At 35.8% G+C, this 24,161-nt stretch overlaps 1 protein-coding gene across 1 annotated transcript; it reads left to right on the forward strand.

Moving 5' to 3' along the window:
* The first annotated feature begins 368 nt into the window (after positions 1-368).
* LOC111869282 (histone H4 transcription factor) lies at positions 369-23,785 on the forward strand. The gene is made up of 7 exons (XM_023860678.2): positions 369-1,720; positions 2,199-2,385; positions 4,870-5,022; positions 5,170-5,368; positions 6,998-7,127; positions 19,212-19,345; positions 22,918-23,785. Exons 1-7 carry the CDS (start codon positions 1,640-1,642, stop codon positions 23,153-23,155), a joined length of 1,122 nt encoding a protein of 373 aa, XP_023716446.1. The 5' UTR covers positions 369-1,639; the 3' UTR covers positions 23,156-23,785.
* Positions 23,786-24,161: the final 376 nt, after the last annotated feature.

Consider the following 24,161-nt stretch of genomic DNA (forward strand, 5'->3'; position numbering starts at 1 on the left):
TTGAGTTTGGGGTACTTACACACCTGACAATAAAGTATCATGTAGACCAATTGCTGGGTGACTGTCACCAAATTTCACCCGTTGCTGAGACATTGAATTCTATGTGGTACATGCCAAGAAGTTATAACCAGGACAGTTGGTGCAATGAGTTAAGTTGATTTCCGCAAGGGAGAGATGGTGGTATAATTGAGCTGACAGTTCAGTTGTGGAGTATCAGCCAGTGGGCAACGGCATGACCACAGAAGCTGAAGAATCTTCATTGTTAAGAACCATTACCAGGAAACGACTAGTGAAAACAGACTGAGAAGACTTTAGCGTGTGCACTAGTGATTTGCAAAGTGTGTAGATCAGCGACAGTGCTGTAATTACTTGTACTTACAAGTCATATGTATAAATGGTCAATAAATCTATTCACCAATCAGAACCCCATTTATAGTCAGTCACACACCTCAAGATCATGACAATAATTTGGATCACTTGAGGACAATAATAGAACAAAATTAAGTTACTGTTAGTGGATTGGATGAAACTGATTTGGAATGTAGTTTTTAATGTTACAGTGACAAACGTTCAGATTCCATAATATTGAGAGCTGGCATATGGACAGTCCTTGTTACCACAGAAGCCCTGCCCTGATCTAAATCAATTTGGTTCATATAATCACATCATCGTTCCTTCACATATATTTCCCTTTAGTACTTCCATCTGTGTCCTGTCCTCCTTAGCAGCCTTTTTGTGAAGTTTTTCAGTCAGAATTTTGTATGCAATCTTCCTCTGTATGCTCTACAGGCATCACCTATCTTAACATCTTTGATTGAATCACTGTAAAGATATTAGGTGAAGAAAACAATGAAGTTTCCTTAATCCTCTGGATTAATTTCCCTCTACACACTTTATTTGAGGTATCCTCTGTTCTCTCAGAGTAGGGAATTAGACTCAGTGAGTTCTGCTTGGATCTTCTTACATTTAATACCTTTGCCCTGCCTTCTGAGCATAAAGATATTTATGCCCAATATTTTATTTTTCCATATTTATCTGAAATCAGCTTTTTCCATCAATCGCTGTTGCTAGTTTATGCAAAGAGGGCAAATGGTTAAAGGCTTCAAAGGAAAGAATGAGAAATGTCTTTACTGTGTTTGCTATTTAAAGTAAAAGTCCCAGGAAAAATATGAACCAGATTGTATGCAAATCCATTGAAGTTACAGGTATTCCATTAGTTTCATTTATTTAGAGTGATAATGCTTTTGTGACATATTTTTTAGGTAAGATTTATATTTCCATTTCTTCATATGAAACTCCATTTTTGCCTCAGGTTGATGCCAAGATGAGGGAGCCTGTTTCAGAACAGGATCATATACTGGATCTACTCTTGTGAAGTGCACCTGGATGGGCTGCAGTATTCCGCTGTATGTTGCAGTGCAGTTGTCATAAGAACTGTAATCTCTTTGTAGGAACAGACAGACCACAAGGAATTTAGAAAGAACAGAACTATGGATGTGTGGAAACATTTCATTGTTAATAACTATAATACTTAATTTGTATGGTTTGAGAAACTGAAGACAGATTAATATGTGTTTCAGATGGATATGCTTGCTTGTGGGGGACATGTGACTTCAAATCTGCAGATTCTAGTGAGCTAATGAGACATGTCAATTTCCATTCCTATCAAACCAAATTAAAGAGCATTGGATCAAATATTTTGGCTCGTTCAAAGCTACCAGTAAGTAATGAGTATTCAGCATGTACATGTTGTATACATTTATTAGAAACTGTTTGTGATAATTCTTACTACTGGCTCAGACTCAGAAAACAAAATTCTCATTTATACTGCATTGAGCCTGTGTTGAGAGAATGTTGATTTGTCTGTGACATACACTTTTAGTTTTGGACTTATTTGCCTTCTTGTCCTCTGCATCCTTGAGAGAGATTTTGCCTTTCCCTCATGACAGATGTACACTTGGTACAGGCTATGAAGTCCAAGGTTTGGCTCTGATCAATACACAGAACAATTCACAGCCATATCTGCCTGCAGAACTGAACCATGGACACTATGAATGATCCTATGATCACCAGGTCCATACCTAGAACATGTAAAAGAATTCTTGAGGAGATGTTACTGGATTCTTTCAGTTATATCCCTGAGCTGCTATAAATGTAAAGCACAACATATTAGCTCAGAAAGTGATCTTGTGTTACAGGTTTGCACACTCCACAACACTGGGAGAAATGTGGTACCAGACTTGTCACATGCATTTCAATGCTGCTGGAACACCTGTGACCAAACATTCAACAGCTCACAGACATACTTCAATCATGTTGCGACACATGTCAATTGCAAACCACATTGTAGAAATATGAATGGAGGTATTCCTTGCCACTGGCGTGGTGAGTTCTCATTTCTGTGTCATGAATTCTCACTATAATTTATGTCAGTTTGACATCACTTTTCTGCACACATGGCTATTGCCCTAGCCAGGAGGATTGCAAGTCATACATTTACATCTTCACAACTGCAGGTGTTTGAAGGCTGTAAATAAATTGGTCATATTAGTTATCATTACAGAGGAAATTACTTGAATAAGTTAAAATCCAAGAAAGGGTGATGGCCAAGATGCACTCCCAGCTAGAGAAAATGGAGGTCTGTCTGGGAAAGATGGAGGCCATGGATTTGGAGGGGAATCCAAAAGAAACAGAATTAGAGGTGGTACATGAGGAGGTCCCAAAAGAAGCAGCCACCGTGAAAACTGTCAGAGTGCTGAAGAAATGGTTCAGGGACCAGCATATAGCCATAAGGCGCCACAGTCAGCCAAAGGAATGGACCCAGGGCAATGGAAAATCCCAGAAGAAGTTGGCCGCTGCCCGCAGAGGGATGAGGCGCAGCATAAAGAATGTGGTCATAAAGGACTGACAGAAAATCGGTATAACACACGCAGTCACAGGAGCAAGACACAACACAAAGCACAATACACACACGAAAGTAGGAAGAATACTCCGATAGAAGAAGATAGGTGTGACTCGCGTATTGAGATACGACATAAGGATGACAAATCCTGAACAGTTTTAATATTTTTAATATTTAAAATTTATCAATATATATGATGAATATATATTTTAGTATAAAGACAACAGGGCATGCAATGAAGTAGTTTGACGTACATCGAAAAGCACCTGAAGATGGCACTTTTGTGCTGAAACATGTAGTGCAAGAGAGAAGAGTAAGGTGAATAAATGTATGCACTGTAAGATGGATAGAATAAATCATGGACATAAATCAGTGCAACAGGACGCTAAAATATAACATAAATCCTGCCAGTATGAATGTCTTTTTCAAGTTATGTTGCTTGAAATTCTTTAATGGCAGCCACAAATTATACAATTCTCAGGGACAGTGGCAAACCAGAGGTCACTTACATCTCTTTCTTCACTATTATTTACATTTGATGGCATCCTTTTGTTGGGTTAGCAGTCTGCCATTATGTAATTAATCTCCCCATGAAATATATTCAATTTCTACATCTGTGAATTTAGTACAAGTGACTTTTCTGGACAAAGACATGATGCAGTGTTGATGTTAAGCTGATTTAACCCTCTCACTGGTGACTTGAAATTCATTTTGTGTTCTCCAGCAATCAACATGCATTGTTACTGCAGCCAGAAAACCATGACAGACATTTCCATAACATGCTGCCATCTTCTCTAAAGCACAAGAAATACATGCAAGAACTGTCACACAGACCAGAAAAATACTGGGATATAACAAACACTATACAGCACTGAATTTGAAAGTCTTCCACTGACATATCATTCAGGCACAGAATGAGAAAACTCTAGGAGTATACCTATAGCAATTAAATATCTGATTAAGGGTCAAGGATTACACTGAAGTGTAAAGTAGCTCTTTGGTATAAACAGATACTCATCCAACCACCCAGATATGAATATGTTTAATTAAAATAACATTTTGTTTGGCACTGAGAAAGAACAGAACATCCTTCATTGTTTTTAAATATGCCCATTTTTGAGTCTCATTAATCTCAGTGGAATTTCTTGTGTTCTTGTTCTCTGCTCCCAAGTAAATGCAGGGAGAGTAAGTTGAACTAGACAGTGATTGCTTCCTTTATTTGTAGCAGACTTTTAATGAACTTTTCAAGAATTGTTCATATAAAACTATATCTAAAAATTAACATCACATTCACACATGAAAAGAATAACATGTTCAGTGAAACAATTTTAACAAAACTGATATGTACCTCATGATAGCCATGTGCAGCTGAAACATGATGTAAATGAGGTATATATGAGACAAGAATAAATACTGAATTTGAGATTGTAATATACATGTACTAACCTAATAATATTAATGGAACTTCATGCTGAAGTACAACAATCCTTCATATATTTGTGTTCGTCATATCTATTTATTCTTTCATCTCATTTGATATCAAACAACTTCTCCGTTTAATCAGACATCATTAAATAACCATCACACAGGCCAAGCCACAGCTCAAGCCGTTAGTTGCTGGCTTCCCACCGCAGCGGACTGGGTTCAATCCCAGGTCTGGTCAAGTGGCATTTGTGGTGGACAAAGTGGCGCTGGGGCAGGGTTTCTCCGAGTACTTCGGTTTCCCCTGCCAATCTTCATTCCACCAATTGCTCCACAATCACCCTCACCTATCATCTGGGGCTGGTACAATAGGCCAGAAGTTGCTGCAGTCAAGGAACTTAGTCTCACACCACTAGCAATAAAGAAAAACATCACACAACTAAACTGTAGTGTCATATTCACAAAGAAATTTAGATATTGCTGAATAAGTGTGCAAAGAGATTAATTCTTTATAGTAATAAAGCATAAACTTTCTCGTGCTGCAGGTTGCAAGTCCGTGGTTTACTCAGTTAGCAAACTGGCAGACCACGTTAGAAGACATACACATGAGAAACTTGTGGGTTGTCCATCATGTTGTGGGCTCTTTGCAAGCAGAACAAAGTTCTCTGACCACTGTAAGCGCCAGGCTCCTGTGGAATGTAAGTTATAAACATTGATACACATACCCCTGGCAATCAAAGTTGAAATTTAAGACTGTTTTAGAAAAGATGTATGTTTTTAAAGTTTTGAAGCATATAACATATTTTTGCCATGACAACAGTATTCAGTGGTGTGATTTGTTACAGTGCATGGGCACCAGTGTCCACATTGCTCCAAGTGTTATCCATCTCAGAAACTGTTGCGGGAACATGCACGTGGTCATATGAACCATTACAAATGCCCCCAATGTGGCAAGACTTGCTCATCTTCATCAGCCCTTCGTGTGCACATTTGGTACAGACATCTGGACAGCAAACCATTCAAATGCAGCTTTTGCGAACATAGGTCAGTAGAAGACTCCTTCACCTCACACTGAATGACTGAACTAGCCGGCTAAAACGGTAATATTTTTGACTTCCTTTCAAGAGGTGCTTGGTTCTAATCTCATCTGGCACACCAGCTTTTATGGTTGACATTTTTCATGGTTTTCTTAGACCCTCCACACAAATTCTTGGATGGTACCTCAAATTAGGCCATGACAGCTCCTTTGCAAATACTTTCCACTTCATCATTTACTAATCATCCCCCTATTTGACACTATACAGTCTGAGATATTGAGAGCATCACTAAAAAATTTATAAGTAAATAATTCAACTGTGCAAAATTCGTCTGATTAATATTGTTTGTACCTCATCTGGAAAATTGGTTTTAATCTTTCCAATTGAATAACATGGTAATTTCAGATACTCAGTAACCATTTCTAATTCACTGTTTATGATCAGGTAGAGATCTCATTTGACACTACACAATATAGGACGCTGAAATAGTTTTAAAAAACTGGAAGTCACACATAACAGGCCCTTCACACAAGTTAAGAACAGACTGTCACTTTGATTAAGGCATTCTGTTGTGTTCCTTTGATGGGAAAATGAGGAGCACATGATCAGCACTTTAACTTTCCCTGTAAAACAAACTGTGTGCCTCATCTCACTGTCAGTTATTTCTCCTCACATCTAAACTGTGTTGAACTGTTGGTAATGTTCCTGCTTAAAGTTTACGTTTAAGATATTCTTTATGAAGTATTTTCTTCACTTGTTCTGTCATCACACTAAGAAATATGGATACATTTTACATTCTTTGATTTTACAACATGTTTCGTCTTATTGAGTCATCATCAGGTATTTAACTTATTTACATACAGCGATATTGATCTCCTAGTACCGTATTTACGCATGTATAGGCCGCGTGCGTGTATAGGCCACAGCACAATATTGGAATACTGGTTTTTCTTGTTATATGTAATATCGTTATACATAAATAGGTGTGTTTGCCTTTAATAATTGAAATGTTAAATCATTAAAGTTAAAAATTGAATGTTTATAAAAGGTTTTCTCATGTTTTATCTGTTGTAGTAGTCATATGTAGCTCTTCTACAGGTGTATTTCTTTGGGGGTTTTCCCTGCCTTGTGTTGTTGTAGTGTGTATTTTCTGGCTTATGGGTATGTGAGTGCATTTTTCTCCACACTCATTTTCCTCGTATTTGGGAGCAGTTTTGTGTCTTGTATGTAGTTGTGAAGCTGATGGCCGAATGAGCTGAACCATGCTGTAAACAATGACCAGTATTTGGTGTATCCTTATTTTTATTGTGGTGATGAAAGAAAATAAAGAAATTTCACACATGCAATATAATGCTAAAATATAATATTTATTTATGAAGTTGCTGCATTTACATTTTATAAATTACATTTTATAAAACCCTTCAGAAAGGTTAACTGAATCTGGAAAAATATTAATAGCAAGAAGTGAGTCATGTAATTTTGTTCCAGATTCTCTTCTTGGTAACCATTTTGGTTTCACAATTATTTAATGAGATACTTGTAAAAACTTATTGAAGTTGAACAGAACCCCTGGTTTCCAGAATTGATCAGAGAAAAGAATTAGTATGGTAATTTGTTTATGTATATTGTGTTTCAGATCTAAGACATCCTATGATATGAAACGGCATTTGAATACACACTGCTCTAGCCCACTTTACCATTGTGAGGAGAAAGGTTGTGGTTTGCCATTTCGCACTATTAATGGGTTTCGCAAGCATTGTGACAAGGTATGTGAACTCATATGTGATTTCATTCTACCAAGAAACCCTTGGAGCTGAACTATCCATTTTGAATGGAAATGTATCATCTTGAAGCCTTCTATTTTATCTTTCTTGATTTTATCAGGTTTTGTTGTATTTCCACTCAGTCTGAGGATTCTAGCTAGTAGACACTTGCAGCATGAGGACATTGCCATTCCATAATTGAACCATCCTGTTGAAACTGTCTAGTATGCCTGTGTTTACTTGTTCTAGAAGTAGCCTGGCATGTCCCAAAATGAGCATGAATGCATCTTTGCTTTGCCGCTAGAGTTTCTGTTTTGGCAAGGAAAGACATACATCAATCACAGCTTTGTAACCAAGTCTCTCCCATCTTAGCAACTGGGATTCCACGTCCTCACGGTAGCAGCGTGGCATTCATCTGTTTCCTGGTTGAATCTCCATGAAGTAGTGCATTCACCCATGTCAGCTTCCCGTTTCATGATGAAATGATTTGGAGGGGATATCTCACCACCCTGCACAAAAGACATAATTATCATTCTTGTGGATACACCACACCACTCTCATGGCAATGCGCTCTTTCAGATCACTGAAGCCTGTAGCAAAAACAGCAATCTCAACATTGCAAGAGGCTCATGCTTAATGCTACCACTGAAACGCTCACAAGTCACTCAAGCTTGTTGTGTTAGTGGTTAAATCAAAGAAGCTGTACATAATAGCTGCCCACACCATAGTTCACTGGTACTAGAATTCTGACTTTTGCTTATTTCTGTGATTGTTGATGGGTGTGGGAGTCTTCCCACAAGCAGATATATCCTGAATGTGTGTAATCCTCTTCTCTCTCTGCATGCACCTCCTCCAGGTCAGAATGATTAGTATCCCTGTAAGTACAAAATTCTCTCTGCAGTCTTAGTTATAAGTCACCTTGTGGGAATTTTGAGTACTTTATAAATAAATTGGATAAAGTACTCAAATTACTCTAAAAACCAAAAATTGAATTTACAGTATGTGGTGATTTTAACGTAATTTTTTTATTAGAGTCAACACGTAAAACACAGCCATTAGCTCTGTTGCAATCATATAATATATTTCATACAGTACAGTTCCCAACTAGAATAACTGAGACCAAAAGCTCTGCAGTTGATAATATTTTTATAGATAAGGCAAGAATAAATTCATATGAAGTAACCTCGATCAGTAATGGACTATCTGATCATGATGCTCAGTGTCTAGTACTAAAAAATATCATTTTCCTGGAGAATAAAGAAGTGCAGGGAATCACAAGAAGATTAGAAAATGAATCCAATTGCTCAGTTTCTTAATAAACTATCTAATGAATAATGGTAAAATATATACAAACTTAATGATGTAAACGAAATATTCAACTCATTTTTAAATAAGTATTTACTTGTATATGAATCATGCTTTCCAAAGCAAAATGTAAGAAATAAACTCAAGGATAATGGCTGGATAACAGCAGGTATACATACATCCTGTAGACAGAAGGAATCCTTATTCATTCTCTGTTGAAACAATTACAACTATCTGTTTAAGTCATACTATAAATCCTACAGCATGATATTAAGAAGAGTAATAAGAGAAGCTAAAAGGAAATATTATAATCAGTTAATCACATCAGCTGAAAACAAAATATAAACTACCTGAAACATTATCAACACTGAAACAGGTAAGACTAACAATCAGAATAAAGAAGGTCTACCACAGACTTTTCAAAATAATAATAAAAAAATAAATACTGAAGCAGCAGCTCATAGTTTTAATAAATACGTATTTCACAATAATAACAGAAATTCTTAATATTAAGGAAACTAATATTTATACTGCAATGTCATACTTGCATTCCCATTTCTCAAATGGTATTTCATCTATGAATCTTAATTTAGTTGCAGAAGAGGAAATAATTAGTATAATTAGCAAATTAAAATAAAAAAACTCTTCAGGGTATGATGGTGTAACAAATAAAATTATAAAACTGTGCAGACAACAAATCAGTAAACCTCTAACTTATGTAATTAATAAGTCATTAACCATGGGTCTATATCCAGAAAGATTAAAATATGCAATTATTAAGCCAGCATACAAAAAAGGGGAAAAGTCTGTTATAAGTAACTACAGGCCAATATCTATAGTAACTCAAGTTTTTTGAAACAGCAATATTTAGAAGACTCAATGATCATTTCGTAAAACATAAAATATTACTTTCAGAGCAGGATGGATTCCAAAAGGGATTAGCAACCGAAGATGCAATGTTTAAATTAACCAATGTAATATTTACAGCCTGGAATAGAAAAAGAGTATGTAACTGGTATATTTTGTGACATAGCGAAGGCCTCTGCCTGCGTTAATCATGATCTTCTATTAATGAAACTGCAATACTATGGAGTGCACGGTGTATTATTGCAATGGTTTAAATCTTACCTCCAATATAGGAGGCAAAAGTGGAATTAAATTATATAAATAAGAAATGTTATTCTAACTGGGAAATTGTTGGATGTGGTGTGCCTCAGGGATCGGTGTTGGGGCCCTTACTCTTTATTGAATTGAATTGAATTTATTTACATTCTATAAATCCTAAGCAGGTAGTCAAAAGGTTACATACATAAGTACAGGCAATTTTAGCTTAAAAATTAATATAACTTAATTTTACATCATTCTCTATTTACATTGAAGTATTCATCTAAAGAGTAGAAGGAATGAGCATGTAGATAATTCTTTAACTCTGATTTAAACTTTTTAGTATCATTGCCCAAGTTTTTAATACTTTGTGGCAGATTGTTGAACACTTTTATGCCAGTAAAGTAGACTCCTTTTTGATATACTGATAAAGTTGATGAGGGTAGGTGGAAGTTATATTTTTGTCTAGTATTCATGTTATAGACATCAGAATTTAATTTGACTTTATATTTGTTGTAAACAACAAATAAGAGAAGTGATAATATGTATTGCGATTGAAGAGGTAGAATTTTTAATTTCTTAAATAATTCTCTACATGAATCTCTACTTCTACATCCTGTAATGATTCTAATTATATTCTTTTGTATTTTAAAAATTATTACACTATGTGAAGAGTTCCCCCAAAATATTAATCCATAGTTCATAATAGAATGAAAGTAGGCATGGTAAACCATCTTCAATGTTTCCTGTGACATAAAAGGCTTAATTGATCTCATCGCATAGCAAGCTGCATTTAATTTAGGTATAATTTGTTCAATATGTATTTTCCAAGACAGTGTACTGTCTACATGTATTCCAAGGAATTTTGTATCAAGTACTTTACAGATTAATTTGTTGGCATAACTGATGTCCAGATCAATTTGGTGGTTGTTTTTAGTTGTGAATGATATGTAATGGGTTTTATCAAAATTTAATGAGAGTAAATTGGCTTCGAACCATCTGTTTAAGGCTTCAAATACAATATTTATGTCATTTTTAAAGTTTTCAAATTTAGAGTTCTTAAATATTATACTAGTGTCATCTGCATATAGAATTGGTTTAGATTTATTGTTGATGGTTTTAGATAGATCATTTATGTAGAGAAGAAAAAGTAAGGGACCTAAAATTGATCCTTGTGGAACACCGTGCTTTATAATTCCCCAGTTTGAAAATGCATTATGACTGGAGTTTTTATTATTTATTTCAACTCTTTGATACCTGTTTTTGAGGTATGATTTGATCCATTCATTAGCTTTGCCAGTTATTCCATAGAAATTTAATTTCGATAGTAAGATATCATGATTAACACAATCGAAAGCTTTTGCTAGATCACAGAAAATCCCTCCCACAATTAATCTGTCATTGAGAGCACTTAAAATATCGTTAGTTAGTTCATAGGTTGCTTTTTCTGTTGTTAGGTCTTTCCTAAATCCAAATTGCTCTTTGACTAATATGTTGTTAGAATTTAAGTGTTCAAGTAGTCTATTATACATAACTTTTTCAAAGACTTTTGAGAATGAAGTCAATATGGATATTGGTCTGTAATTAGAGATGCATTTTCTCTCTCCTTTTTTAAAAAGTGGTTTCATTACAGCGTATTTTAAGCGTTGAGGAAAAGTACCTGATGATAAAGATTTATTACATAGATGATTCAAGGGTGAACTGATGTAAACAGAGCTTGCTTTAAGTAATTTGGTAGAGATTTCATCATATCCATGTGAATTTTTGGGCTTAAGGGATTTAATAATGTTTTCAATTTCCTTCCTTGTTGAGAATTTGAGATTGATATTTGGAAATGAATTGTTAAAGGCACGAGACAGATAGTATATTGGATTATTATTATTATTATTATTATTATTATTATTATTATTATTATTATTATTGGAATATGTTTTCTCAGCTAATGAAAGGAAATATTCATTAAATGCACTTGCGATAGCTTGTGGATTGTTAGTGGACTTCCCTTCAATATTCAAACTTTGTACGTCTTCATTAACAGATTTCTTTCCTGATTCAACTTTCACAATATCCCAGGTGGTTTTAATTTTATTGTTTGATTTTAGAATTTGGCTGTTATAGTTATTCTGTTTGGCTTCTTTAATGACTTTTGACAAAATTTTACAGTACATTTTGTAGTGACTTTTTAGTCTTGGATCATTACTGTCCCTACTGGCCAAATATAGTTGTCTTTTGTGTTTACATGAAGTTTTTATTCCAATTGTTATCCAGGTGGATTTGTTTTTATTTTCATTTTTGACTATTTTTAAGGGAAAGCTTGAATAAAAGATCCTCAAGTATGTGTTCAGAAAGCAATTAAATTTAGAATCAATATTATTGCTGTCAAATACATTGTCCCACGATTCATTACTTAATTTTGTGACAAAATCTGCCATCGTATGCTTGTTGATTTTCCTTACTGTTTTATATTGTTGATTACTGGGCTGAAAGTCAATATTATTTATTTCTATGAGTTGAGCATCATGATCGGATAAGCCATTTATAAAGGGTCCTACAGTATAGTCTCTTAATTTTGAGTTATCAATGAATATATTATCTATCGCTGAACTAGAATTATTTTGAACTCTTGTGGGAAAGTTAACAGTACTGGAGAGATTGTAAGATGATAACAAAGAGTCTAAATTTAGTTTCCTATTACTGTCGATGAGATAGTTTATATTTATATCACCACAAATTATAAATTCAACTTTTGAACTATGCAGTACATTTAGGATGGTTTCTAATCTATTTAAAAAGTGATTGAAGTTTCCAGATGGGGCTCTATATAAAGTCAGTATACAAATATTTGAAAAAGGAGAGTCTAACTTTAGAGCACATGCTTCCAGATCCTGGTCTTTGCAATAATCTTCTAAATTTATTTTAGTAAATTTTAGGTTTTTGTGTACAAAAATACTCACTCCTCCTTTCTCCAGTGTTTTCCTACAGTATCTAGCACCTAAATTATAATTTTCTAAGTGAAGATGTTCTAATTCCAGCTGTTTCATGTGATGTTCAGTAAGGCACAGTATGTGTGGAAGATTTGAATTCATGGAGCTTATTAGTTCATTTGTTTTGTTTCTCAATCCTCTTATATTCTGATGGAATATTCTTAGTACTTTATTATTCACTGAATTTAGTAGACTGCAATTACCTTTTCCGATTTCTATTGGTTCACTAACATTATTGTCTGAAAGATTAGTTTCTTTTGCAATTTCTTTTACTTGATAAACTTTACTTGCACTCTTTATCCTAAAAAATGATTCTGAACACCCATGACAACTGGAATGTGTCTGCCCTTAATGCTCTCTGCAATGAGTCGCGTCAGCTTGTCCTTGCCTCGAGGATTAAGATGCAAACCATGGACAGTATGTTCGCTCCTCAATATTGAAGAGACATCAATCGCATCAATGTGGGCCGCGCCGACCTCCACAAGCGAACGCTCAAGCCGAAGATTAATCTCCCTTACACACCTGTTAATCCATGGCTTGTCATGTCGCCAGAAAAGACCAACAAACCTCACATTGGTGTGACTAGTTTTCTGGGCAATGTCACTTAAATCTTTCTCAATTTGATAATTGAGGTTTCTCTCCAAACTGTTACCTGGCCCCCCAACTATAACTACCTGATCTTCCTTACTAAAACCTTTGCACAATTTTCCAATGTCCCCAGTGACATTGCTCAGATCAGCATTGGGCTTGAATATGCTGGTCACAGCATATGCATCTCCCATTGCTTTCTGTAGCCTCTGCCCGATACCCCTACCATGACTGCTACCCAGCACTAGAATCTTACGCTTAGGCTTAGCCTCTAACACAGGCTGATCTATAGCGTCACCATCAGTCTGAGGCCCTAGCATAGCTAGAGGTTCAAATCGATTGGTTAAAGCTAACTTAACATCTAGTGAAGAAGGAACTTTTTTAAGTTTTCTTCGGGAGTTGGACACAGTCCTAAATTCTTCAGGACAATTATCTACTAAATTTAATTCCCCTTTTAAGAGGTCAATCTCAGTTCTTGCAAGTTCCAGCTCCCTTTTCAAACTCAAGATAGTCTCCTCTTGTTTCTTTATTACCTTGGCTTGCACACAGGAGTTGCAGTACCAAGGTAATATGGCCAAATCACTATTGGTGCCAGAACACTCCCAATGAAACCACAGGCCACAGTCCTCACATCCTGTCCCCTGGCTAACCTTCCTTCTGCAGGCCCCACATTTACCTGATAAGTCGTTACCCCTTGTGGCCATTATTACCACTTATGTTAACTTATAATTCAGTACTAACTAACAGATATATTTAAAGAGTCTAATTTGTGATTAGGACTTACAAGAGTATATGCTGGCACAAATCTTTTAAAGCCCACTATATACAATGATACACTTATTTTAGGTTAGGCCCACTGGTACACTTGCAATAGTACAAATCAACTTACTAAAGATATAAAATAACACACTTCTTGTAGGTTAGGCCTACTGTACACTTACGAAAATACAAACAACTTATGTAAGATATAAATAACACTTGTGAAAATACAAATCGACTTCCTTAAGATATAAAATAACACACTCCTTGTAGGTTAGGCCTACTGTATACTTACGAAAATACAAACAACTTATGTAAGATATAAATAACACTTGTGAAAATACAAATTGACTTCCTTAATATATACATAAACGATTTCCCCCTTGAAATAAGTAAAATTTCGGAAGTTATTATGTTTGCAGATGACACAAGTATTCTTTGCACAGCTAAAGACTACTATAATTTAAAAACAAAATTGAATGTTGTTTTCAATCATATGTTTATGTGATTTCAAAATAATCAATTAGTGTTAAATGTGGATAAAACAAAAATGATAAAATTCACCCCAGCAGCAGCTATGAGCTACCCTCTATGTACATTGTTTTTTAACAAAAAACTGAAAGAAGTAGAAACGATAAAATTTCTCTGTTTGCAGCTGGACAATCATCTGACTTGTAAGGGACATATCGAAGTTTTGCTTCATAAGTTGAGCATATTTCGTTTTCTAATGCATAAATTATCCTATATATTAAATATAAATAGCCTTACAGCTGTATATTATGCATATTATCATTCATTGGTGAAATATGGAATAATATATTGGGGAAATACATCAGACAGTCATAAGGTCTTTGTTATACAAAAGAAAATAATAAGAATATTGATGGGAGTGGGCCCAACTCATACATGTAGAGATCTATTTAAAAAGCTTGACATACTACCAATCCCATGTGCATATTTGCTCTCATTGATGATATTTGTTGTTAATAATTTAGACACGTTTCAAACCAATAACTCTGTATATGTCATTGGTACCAGAAGGAATGACCACCTTCATATACCTTCAACACATTTATCATCCTATAGTATAGTATAGTATAGTATTTATTGCATTCAAGCAAATCCAATTACAGGCCAACACCACTGGACACAGAACAAGTCAAATATCTTCAACAAATGCTCCAACAATGGAACTAGTCAACATAAGATATACATCAACCTAAAATATACATAACACTATACCATGTTTAATTGTAAATAAAATAAGTTAAAATTGTGATAAAAACACATTACATAATAAATTCATTCAACTTAGTAGCTTATATATCTCAAACCATAAAAGATCACAACATCCATCAACTATAATGAGGTATGTTTGTTACATGGCATACCAGTGAAGTTGGAGATTATATCTTACATGTTCAATATCAAATAAAACCAGTCAAGGTATAAGCTTGCTATATACAATGCAGGTATCAGTGCAATATCCTTGAATGTACAACTGCACATCCAAACAATGCATGCAATATTGAATGAACATAGTAAATTACTACTCATTTATACAACCAAAATATTCATCCAAAGTATAAAAGGATTTTGAATGTAAAAAGGCGTTTAAGGCCACTCTAAATACCTTATTATCATGTACTACTTCCTTTATTTTTAATGGGAGACAATTAAAAAGTTTAATTCCATAGCAATAAGGACCCTTCTGATGAACTGTTAAATTTGTCTGAGGGCAATATAAATCTAAACCGCGCCTTGTATTGAGACCATGAATCTGTGTTGATGTATGGAATAGACCCTTATTATTTACAACAAATATCAATAAAGAAAATATATATTGGGACTGGAGTGGCAAAATCCCCCAATCCCTAAATGCTTGTCTACAGGAATCCCTTGCTCTTAGCCCACTCATAATTCTAATTATTCTTTTTTGAATTCTAAAAATTTGTACACTAAACGAGGTATTGCCCCAGAAGATAATTCCATAGGTTAAAAGTGAATGAAAATAACAATAGTAAATCATTTTTAATGTTTCGGTAGGCATGATGGGTTTAATAACCCTCATTGAATAACACGCCTTACACAACTTAGGTATGAGTTGGGATATATGGGCCTTCCAAGTACACGTGCTTTCAACAATTATACCCAAGAACTTCACCTCGGTACTGTTTGGGATCACATTATTGCAATAATTAACCATAACTCCGGTATTAGGACAAGACTTAGCCGCAAATTGTACATGTTTAGTTTTGCTGAAGTTTAGGGTTAGCAGGTTTGACTTGAACCACTCATTAAGGCAGTCAAAAGAGATATTCACATCCCTATTATATTGTAAGTTATTATTGCTACTAATCACCAAACTAGTGTCATCTGCGAATAAGACTGGTTTAACTGTGCTATTAAAAATTGTAGAAAGATCATTTATATAGAAAAGAAATAGAAGCGGACCAAGTATGGACCCTTGAGGGACTCCATGCCTGACAATATCCCAATCTGATCTAATAGTGTTGCTCATTTCAATATCTGTTATTAGTACTCTCTGATGTCGATCTGATAAGTATGATGCAATTAAATCATAAAATCTACCTTGTATCCCATAATATTGTAGTTTACTCAACAATATTTCGTGATTCACACTATCAAACGCCTTCTTCAAGTCACAAAAAACTCCACCTACAACTTTTTGTTTATTTAATGCTTCTAGTATTTCATTGAGTAACACGTAAGAGGCTTTAGCAGTTGAGGATTGACGTCTAAATCCAAATTGCTCATTGACTATTATATTATGATCATGGATATGCTGATTTAATCTAGACAAAACTATCTTCTCAAATATTTTTGAGAAGGAGGTTAAGAGGGAGATGGGCCTATAATTAGATGGATCATTCTCGCAACCGCCCTTGTAACAAGGCTTAATTTCAGCATATTTTAGCCTATCCGGAAATACGCCAGCAGACAGCATTTTATTACTAATATATGTTAAAGGAGATATAATAAAGGGGCTACTAATTTTTAACACTTCAACTGATATTTCATCATAACCATGCGATCTCTTTGTTGTTAAAGATTTAATAATTTTAAATATCTCAGTTGAGGTTGCAGCTTGATATTTTATGCTGGGAAAGGGATGATCAAAAGCTTGCCGCAAGTAATCTAATGGCTTATTGTTTGTTTCAAGACTTTTGTTTATGTTATTCTCAGCCACAGATATGAAAAAACTATTTAAGAAATCTGCTATATATTGCCTATTTTTAGTAATCCGTCCATCAACTTTTAATTCCTGAACTGAATTCACTTTGGCAAACTTCCCAGTTACTGACTTTGTTATATTCCAGATTGTTCTTATTTTGTTACTGGATTTTGATATCTGTCTACTATAATGCTTCTTTTTTGCTTCTCTTATGACATTTTTTAATATCTTGCAATACTGTCTATAATACCTCTTAAAGGCCTCATCGTTACTACTCCTGTATATCAAATATAGATCTCTTTTATGCTTACAGGAATTACTAATACCAGGAGTAATCCACAAGTTACTATTTGTTCTGGTGCTCAACACTTTCAGGGGAAAACTAGAATAGAATATTCTAAGAAATGAACTGAGAAAAGAATTATACATTAAGTTTATATCGTTGGAGCCAAAAACTGAGTCCCAGGTTTCAAGACTCAGTTTATATTCAAAATCCTGTATCATAGCCAGTTCAATTTTCCTTATCATTTTTTTCCCCTTTACCCTGCCATTCTTAGTATGCGTTTTAACCTCTGATAAAATAATTAACTGAGCATCATGGTCGGAAAGCCCATTAAGCAAGGGATATATTACATAGTTACTCTGTAGAGACGCATCAATAAATATGTTGTCTATTGCAGTTGCAGAGCCATTTTGGGATCTTGTCGGAAAATTTACTGTACTTACTAAGTTATACGAAGCTAATAGCAAGTCCAATTTCTTCTTTTTATCATTATCAGATAAATAATTAATATTAATATCACCACAGAGAACCATTCTAATATTATTCCTAAAAAGCAAATTAAGTATAGTTTCCAATTTGTTTAAAAAGAGAGTAAAATTGCCACTAGGAGCTCTGTAAATTGATATAATATAGACACTATCAGTGGAATTAGTTAATAAAATTGCACAGGCTTCAAGATGTTGGTCGATAGAGATGTTGCTCAAATCAATATTGGAGAAATTCAAATCTCGGTGAGCATAAATACAGACACCTCCGTTTTTTTTTTAAGTGTCTACAATAACTAGCTCCCAGGGTATAATGTCCTAATTGGACTATCTCAAGTTCAAGCTGCTTAAAGTGATGCTCAGATAGGCACAGTATATGGGGATACTCAGGGTGTAAAAAGTTTAACAGCTCATCAATTTTACTTCATAATCCTTGTATATTTTGGTGATAGATTTGAAGGGCCACCTTGGCTGATTTTTCCGATGACTCTTTCCCTAGTTTATCATAAGATGACCATTCATAGGTTGACATAACCTTCAAATCTTTAGTTCCTTTGCTTAGTTTCATGGACTCACTGACTACCTTCAAGGTTGGCTTTATCACAAAAAATTCACAGAGGGGTGTATTATTCAGGCATATAGTACTCTGCCGTCAAATACCACAGTTTTGAAAAATGACAGAAAGCGATTTAGTTTTGTTTTACGAAATTATTTGCAAAGTAGCGCATTTTACTCAACTGATGAATTTATTGAGCATGTAAGTGGCTCAAAAGTTAAGAGTTAATAAATGGTTTGTGTGCCTGAATTATACATTGTTGAGACTTGCTTGTTGTAAGTGTAGTAGTATGTATGGTCTGTTTTTGTTATGAATTTTAATATTTTATAATGTATCTGTTTTAATGATATGACTTGCCAGTGTGTGTGGAATGGCAAGGTGTGAATTTGATAGTGGTTTTACCATGACCCATGTGTGTTGTCCTGACAACTTGAGCTATCTGTGAGGGGCCTGATTATATATTTTATTGGACAAAGGACGAATGATGTGTAGTCATCATGAATTTTTAATATGTGACCTGTTTTATATCCAGCCCTATGGGGAGTGGATTGGATCAATGAAGTAAACATAAATGTAAATTTAAATGAAAATATAAACAACAATTAAGCTGACAATAAACACAAGATAGACTGTTAATAGAAAATAGAACAAACTATGCTAACAATAAAGAACTGTCTATAATTATTTCAAATATATAAAATAGCTGTGTTGACAGAATCTCTCTTATGAGTATACTGTTGTGTTTTGTCAATGCATTGAAAGTTAATTTCAGCATTAAAATAGTGTACATCACAATAACATGTTGCTGTATTTTGTTGGTGTTTTAGTGCCACCTTGGAAATAATCAGCCACTGTACTGCTGCCACATATGTGACAGCCTGTTCCAGCGCACATCCAAGCTTACACACCACCTCCATGCTGAGCACGGCATCTGCCGGCCATCAGGGCATTGCAGATTTAGGTTGGTACAGCTATCAAGAGGTTAATTTTATTTGCGTTTTTATGTGCACTAGGATAACATTGCACTGTGACCATCCCATAGAAATGACTAAGCCTGTAATGCAAGTGTAGGCACTATATTCCTACAAGAATACAAAAATTGCAAGAAGAATCTGGGGCACTTTCTTGCTTTAAATGCTTTGCTCCTTCTTCTACATAATTTAAAATCTAATGGTGTATGATAGGGGGCATGGGATAGCATAGTGGGTTGAGGCACTATGCTACAAGCTGGAAGGTCATGGGTTCAAGTCCCAATGAGGTCATTACAATTTTTTCAATTGATCTAAACCTTCCAGCTGCACTATGGCCCTGGGATCGACTCAGCCTCTAACAGAAATGAGTACCTGGAATATTCTTTGGCGTAAAGGGCGGCCGGCACGTAGGGCTGACAGCCTTGTCATGATCTATGAGCTGACTGTCTAGAAAATGTGGGAACCTGAACATCTCACAAGCCTACAGGCCTCCACAGCCCCTTACAAGGATACCTTTACTCTTTTTTTTATGGTGTACAATTGGGCAATGTTTATGCTAATATATATTTTCAGTAGTTTAAAATTACCAGACATAACCCTAAGGATTCACATTGTTGCTGTTTATAACCTGCATCATGAAACCATTTCATTCAAACTATGTAAACGTGACTGCAACCTATATCACCACACCAAATGTCACATACCTAGCTACAGTGTTTCAGTAGTTAACTGCCTAAGGTAAAGTTTTCCCTGTGCATAATTATCACACCATGAAGGCATATGAAGTAGTGGAGGCACAGTTCATGCTTTCTTGGCACTAGGTGGAAATGGTCAGTTTCTTGAGAATCTGCTAGTCTTTCAAGAAATGGTACACATAAAATTGAAAACCCCTGAGCCATCTGATTTGAAACTTATGCCAGAAGGATAAGGTTTGGTTGGTCCTGTGTACACACTTATAGGCCTTAATGACAAAGAACAGGCAATAGAAGGCACATCAGCATCTTTGGATCCAGTTACATCCCACCAAATTACCATGAGTTGCACTTAATGGAACGAACCAAACTTAGTAATGTTCCTGCATATAGCTTAATCTGTCACAGTAAGAAGCTCAGCTTTTCAGATCAAGGCTGCTAAAATGTTTTTTGTGCTAAGGGCATGAAAATGAAATAAGGAACTCTTTGACATTTTATGGCATCCAAGGCCCTTTTCATAAGTGCTTTTAAGTAGGAGATTAAGGGAGATTTCAACACAAAGTGAAGGATGACAGTTATTTATAGACTTGTTCAAAGCGACCTCAAAGACATTTTTCTTACAAAATGGGAAGAATGCCCTTGGTACAAAGGAAATTTCTAAGAGTGTATCTCTTTTACCAAGTGCAATATCCACACATTATTTGTGAAATACTGATTGTAGGTTAGCAATTGCAAACATGAACATTTGTGTGAAATGTAATTATGAATCCAACTAATTTAACATAGACAGAATCTGTGTTGATTATTAAGTGCTTCACAATAAATCTGTAGGACTGGAAAAATATAGAACAGGAAAGAGGAATTCATGAGTTCTTTTCCTTGTTTATCAGATGTACTATTGATTCTAAAAGGAACTTCATTTGATACACAACTTCTGTCTGAAAGTATATTGATGATTAAATGATCAAAACTTGATACCACAATACTTCAGTGAAAATCACTGATAGTGACATAAAACATGATAGCTTAAGCTGTACAAGTACAATGTTTCCTTGGGGGAAAATTCATGGACCCATGTCCTGGGAATGTCTCAAAATGTTTCTGTGTTGTATCTTTCTGAATACCTTGAGGTTATGGAAATATCATTTTCAGACATCCCACCAACTTCAGCTCACCTCTGGCCTCCAGGATTTTTCCTGCTTACTGCCTCTGGCAGTTCTTATGGTTTCAGTTATAGTTGGCGCAAAGGGTGCTTCAGCTAGCTAGTAGACATGGGTTAGTATCTCAGGAGATTTATGGTTGCTTAAGTGACAGATGGGAAGAAAGCAGAGGGGGTTCAGTAGGGCTCATTCTTAATTAAACAATGCACCAAAATGTTTTCAAAGCTCAATTTGTATTTCTTTAACCACAATTTTTACACACTTCTCCGATAATCATATTACACTATCTCAATATGCCCCTTCACTCTGTCTTCTTTTTCAATTACAAGGCTCCAAAACTACTCAACCTAAAGAAAATGTTAAAATATGATTGTGTGGAAATCACACAATCACTTCTCATTCCCTGTTTCTCCCATCTATTCCCTGAGATATACCTCCATGAGGAGGAGGGTTCATCTCATGATCTCTGCCCCTACACCCTTCTAGAAAGCTGTTACTAGTTTCCCTATTGCTCCTGCAGCCCCCAGTTTGAGGTTAGGGGTCGAAATTCAGCACCTCCTTTCACATTCAGCAAATTCTGACACCCAGGTGCACTTAGCCATCTCAGAAGATTCACCCTCAGTTTACGTTTATGACCAGGCTTTACAATGGGCCCTTATTCAACAATAGTGTGACATGTTGAGCTATGGATGACGCCCCCCCCCCGCCAGCCAAAGTGAGCCGAGCGGAGCCGAAGTTAGCCGAGTCCCAGCATCCTGGTAGCTATGCAACGCGAGTCAACAGCAGTGACGTCACCAAGGGGTACCGCGGGTTGCTAGGCAGCGCGGGTAAACAGTGGTTGCGAGAGACGACAGTAGTAACAGCGGTACACAGCATTGCTAGCACGACGGCACCAGACAGCAGTGGTGCCTATTACGTGGCCGTTTTCGGTATTGTCCAAATGAGGCTACATAAGAAGCAGCGAAGGCTATTCACAGTTAGTCCTCGAGCTACCTCCGAGTTAGTGCCGAGTTAGCCAGCAACCAGTCAGTTGTATTCTGGCATTTGGAGTGTAGTATTTGTGATACTGCAGATAGCAGTAATTGTGAATCTCTAATTTGGGTGATTGTAAATGCGAATGTGAAATAAAATTCGCTATATCAAATACGGCGTGAAGTTATTTGTCGCGTTATACACCCAACATGATACAATATTAACTTGCCAGGAAGTACAGTTCCTCTCCAAGCATTCTTTACATATCATAAAAGTTCACATCCTTTTTAAAACAGAACCTTTATAAGACACACAGTATCGGGCTCAATACACTTTAAAAGTTCTAGCAATTTAGTTCCTAACTTACAGGTACACCCTGTATGGCAACTGTTACACATTTCTGGAATTTATGGCATTATGACATTTATAGACTTCTCAAACTTTGATAAGAAATTGTTTCTTTTTCACAGTAAAAATTATGTCCCTTTTATAGAATGACATGAAATATTTGGCCTGGATCAAAGAAAACCCATTAAAACTAAAAGAATAACAAAGGATAGAGGAAAATTGAATCTAAGTTAATAAAATAACGTTAATATTTGAATGGCTACAGAGGGTGCCCAAGCTTATCTACTTTCAGCCCAGTAGGAACTATATTTTTTCTGTCATCAACAACAGCTACTGCTTTCAGTCGAGGATTGTATGATTACATACTGTAACCCAATTCTCCTGTTACAGGTACAAGCAAGATAAGGATGGTTTCTTCCGGCTGCTGATAGTGCATCCTCAGGGTGTTCAAGGGACCCAGACGGTGGAGGAGTCAAAATCTGGAGCCATCCAGCCATTGTGTGACAGTATTTCCACAGTGTCAGATGATGACACAGGGGTAGGAGGGAGCAGGCTCCTCATCTCAGCAGTGGAACTGGATAGCAGTGGGAATACTGAGGCCAGTGAAAAGATGGAGACTGCTGAGTAACCTGCCTTGCCCACAAGAAGGGTCACTGTCCTTCAGGAAGGAAGTGAGATAAAATGAATTGTTTCCTGTTATTCTAGTCTGCATATTTCCTCGTTTCAATAAGCATTTAACATTTTGTACATGCTTGTGGATATTTTGCCTGTTTTACTAACAAATTACTCTTGATTCTCTCTAACAAATAATTACCTTTTGCTGCTTTGACCAAGAAGCAAACCACTTCTTCAGTAAACAATTACTGCCACTGCAAAAGAGTCTTAATTCAAATACTACCTAACATTTCTTAAGGCTGACATCTCCTGTCTCCTCCCTCTGCTAGTTCAGAGAAGAAAAATATATCCCTGTGATTTTCTTCAATGCCATGTCCTATTACCATTGTTTTCATTAGTCTCAGGCTGATCACATCATTCATCCAGAGTACAGGAGAAATTTCCACACCAACTTACAAAATGTTTAACCTGTAAAAAAACACATTATCATGATTTAGGGGAGGTGATGATAGATGGGGTGTTGAATGGTGACTCAATTTATTATCTACTTATACAGTCACAACTCATGGCTACAAGTAATTACAGCATCACTGCTAATCTCCACAATTCACAAATCACTGTTGCACACACCTTCTAAATATTTTTCCAGCCTGCTATGTCTTCATCAGCCATTCCCTAGCAACAGCTTCTAACAGTGGAGATTCTTCAGCTTCGCATACTCAGGTCCTATCTACATAGCCTCCATGCAGAACTCAACTGACAAATAGCTGGGTAGCCCAAACTGTCTTCATGAAAACCCTTCAGCATGGACCATGTAGAAAACATTCCTGTTTCTATTGTTGTAGTCCAACTGTTGCAGCTGCCTAGCAACAGGGACATGTTTACCAAGCCAATCCCATGGTCACTGTATAGCAATGGCTGTCCACATTATGTTATGTAGAATGCAGCCGCTGTGTTTTTAGTTTCTGTGTCTAGAGACAATTGGGGACACAATCAGTGAAAATGTTTGCATACCATTT

The sequence above is a fragment of the Cryptotermes secundus genome, unplaced genomic scaffold (genome assembly GCF_002891405.2).
Source record: "Cryptotermes secundus unplaced genomic scaffold, Csec_1.0 scaffold124, whole genome shotgun sequence".
Classification (NCBI taxonomy): Eukaryota; Metazoa; Arthropoda; class Insecta; order Blattodea; family Kalotermitidae; genus Cryptotermes; species Cryptotermes secundus.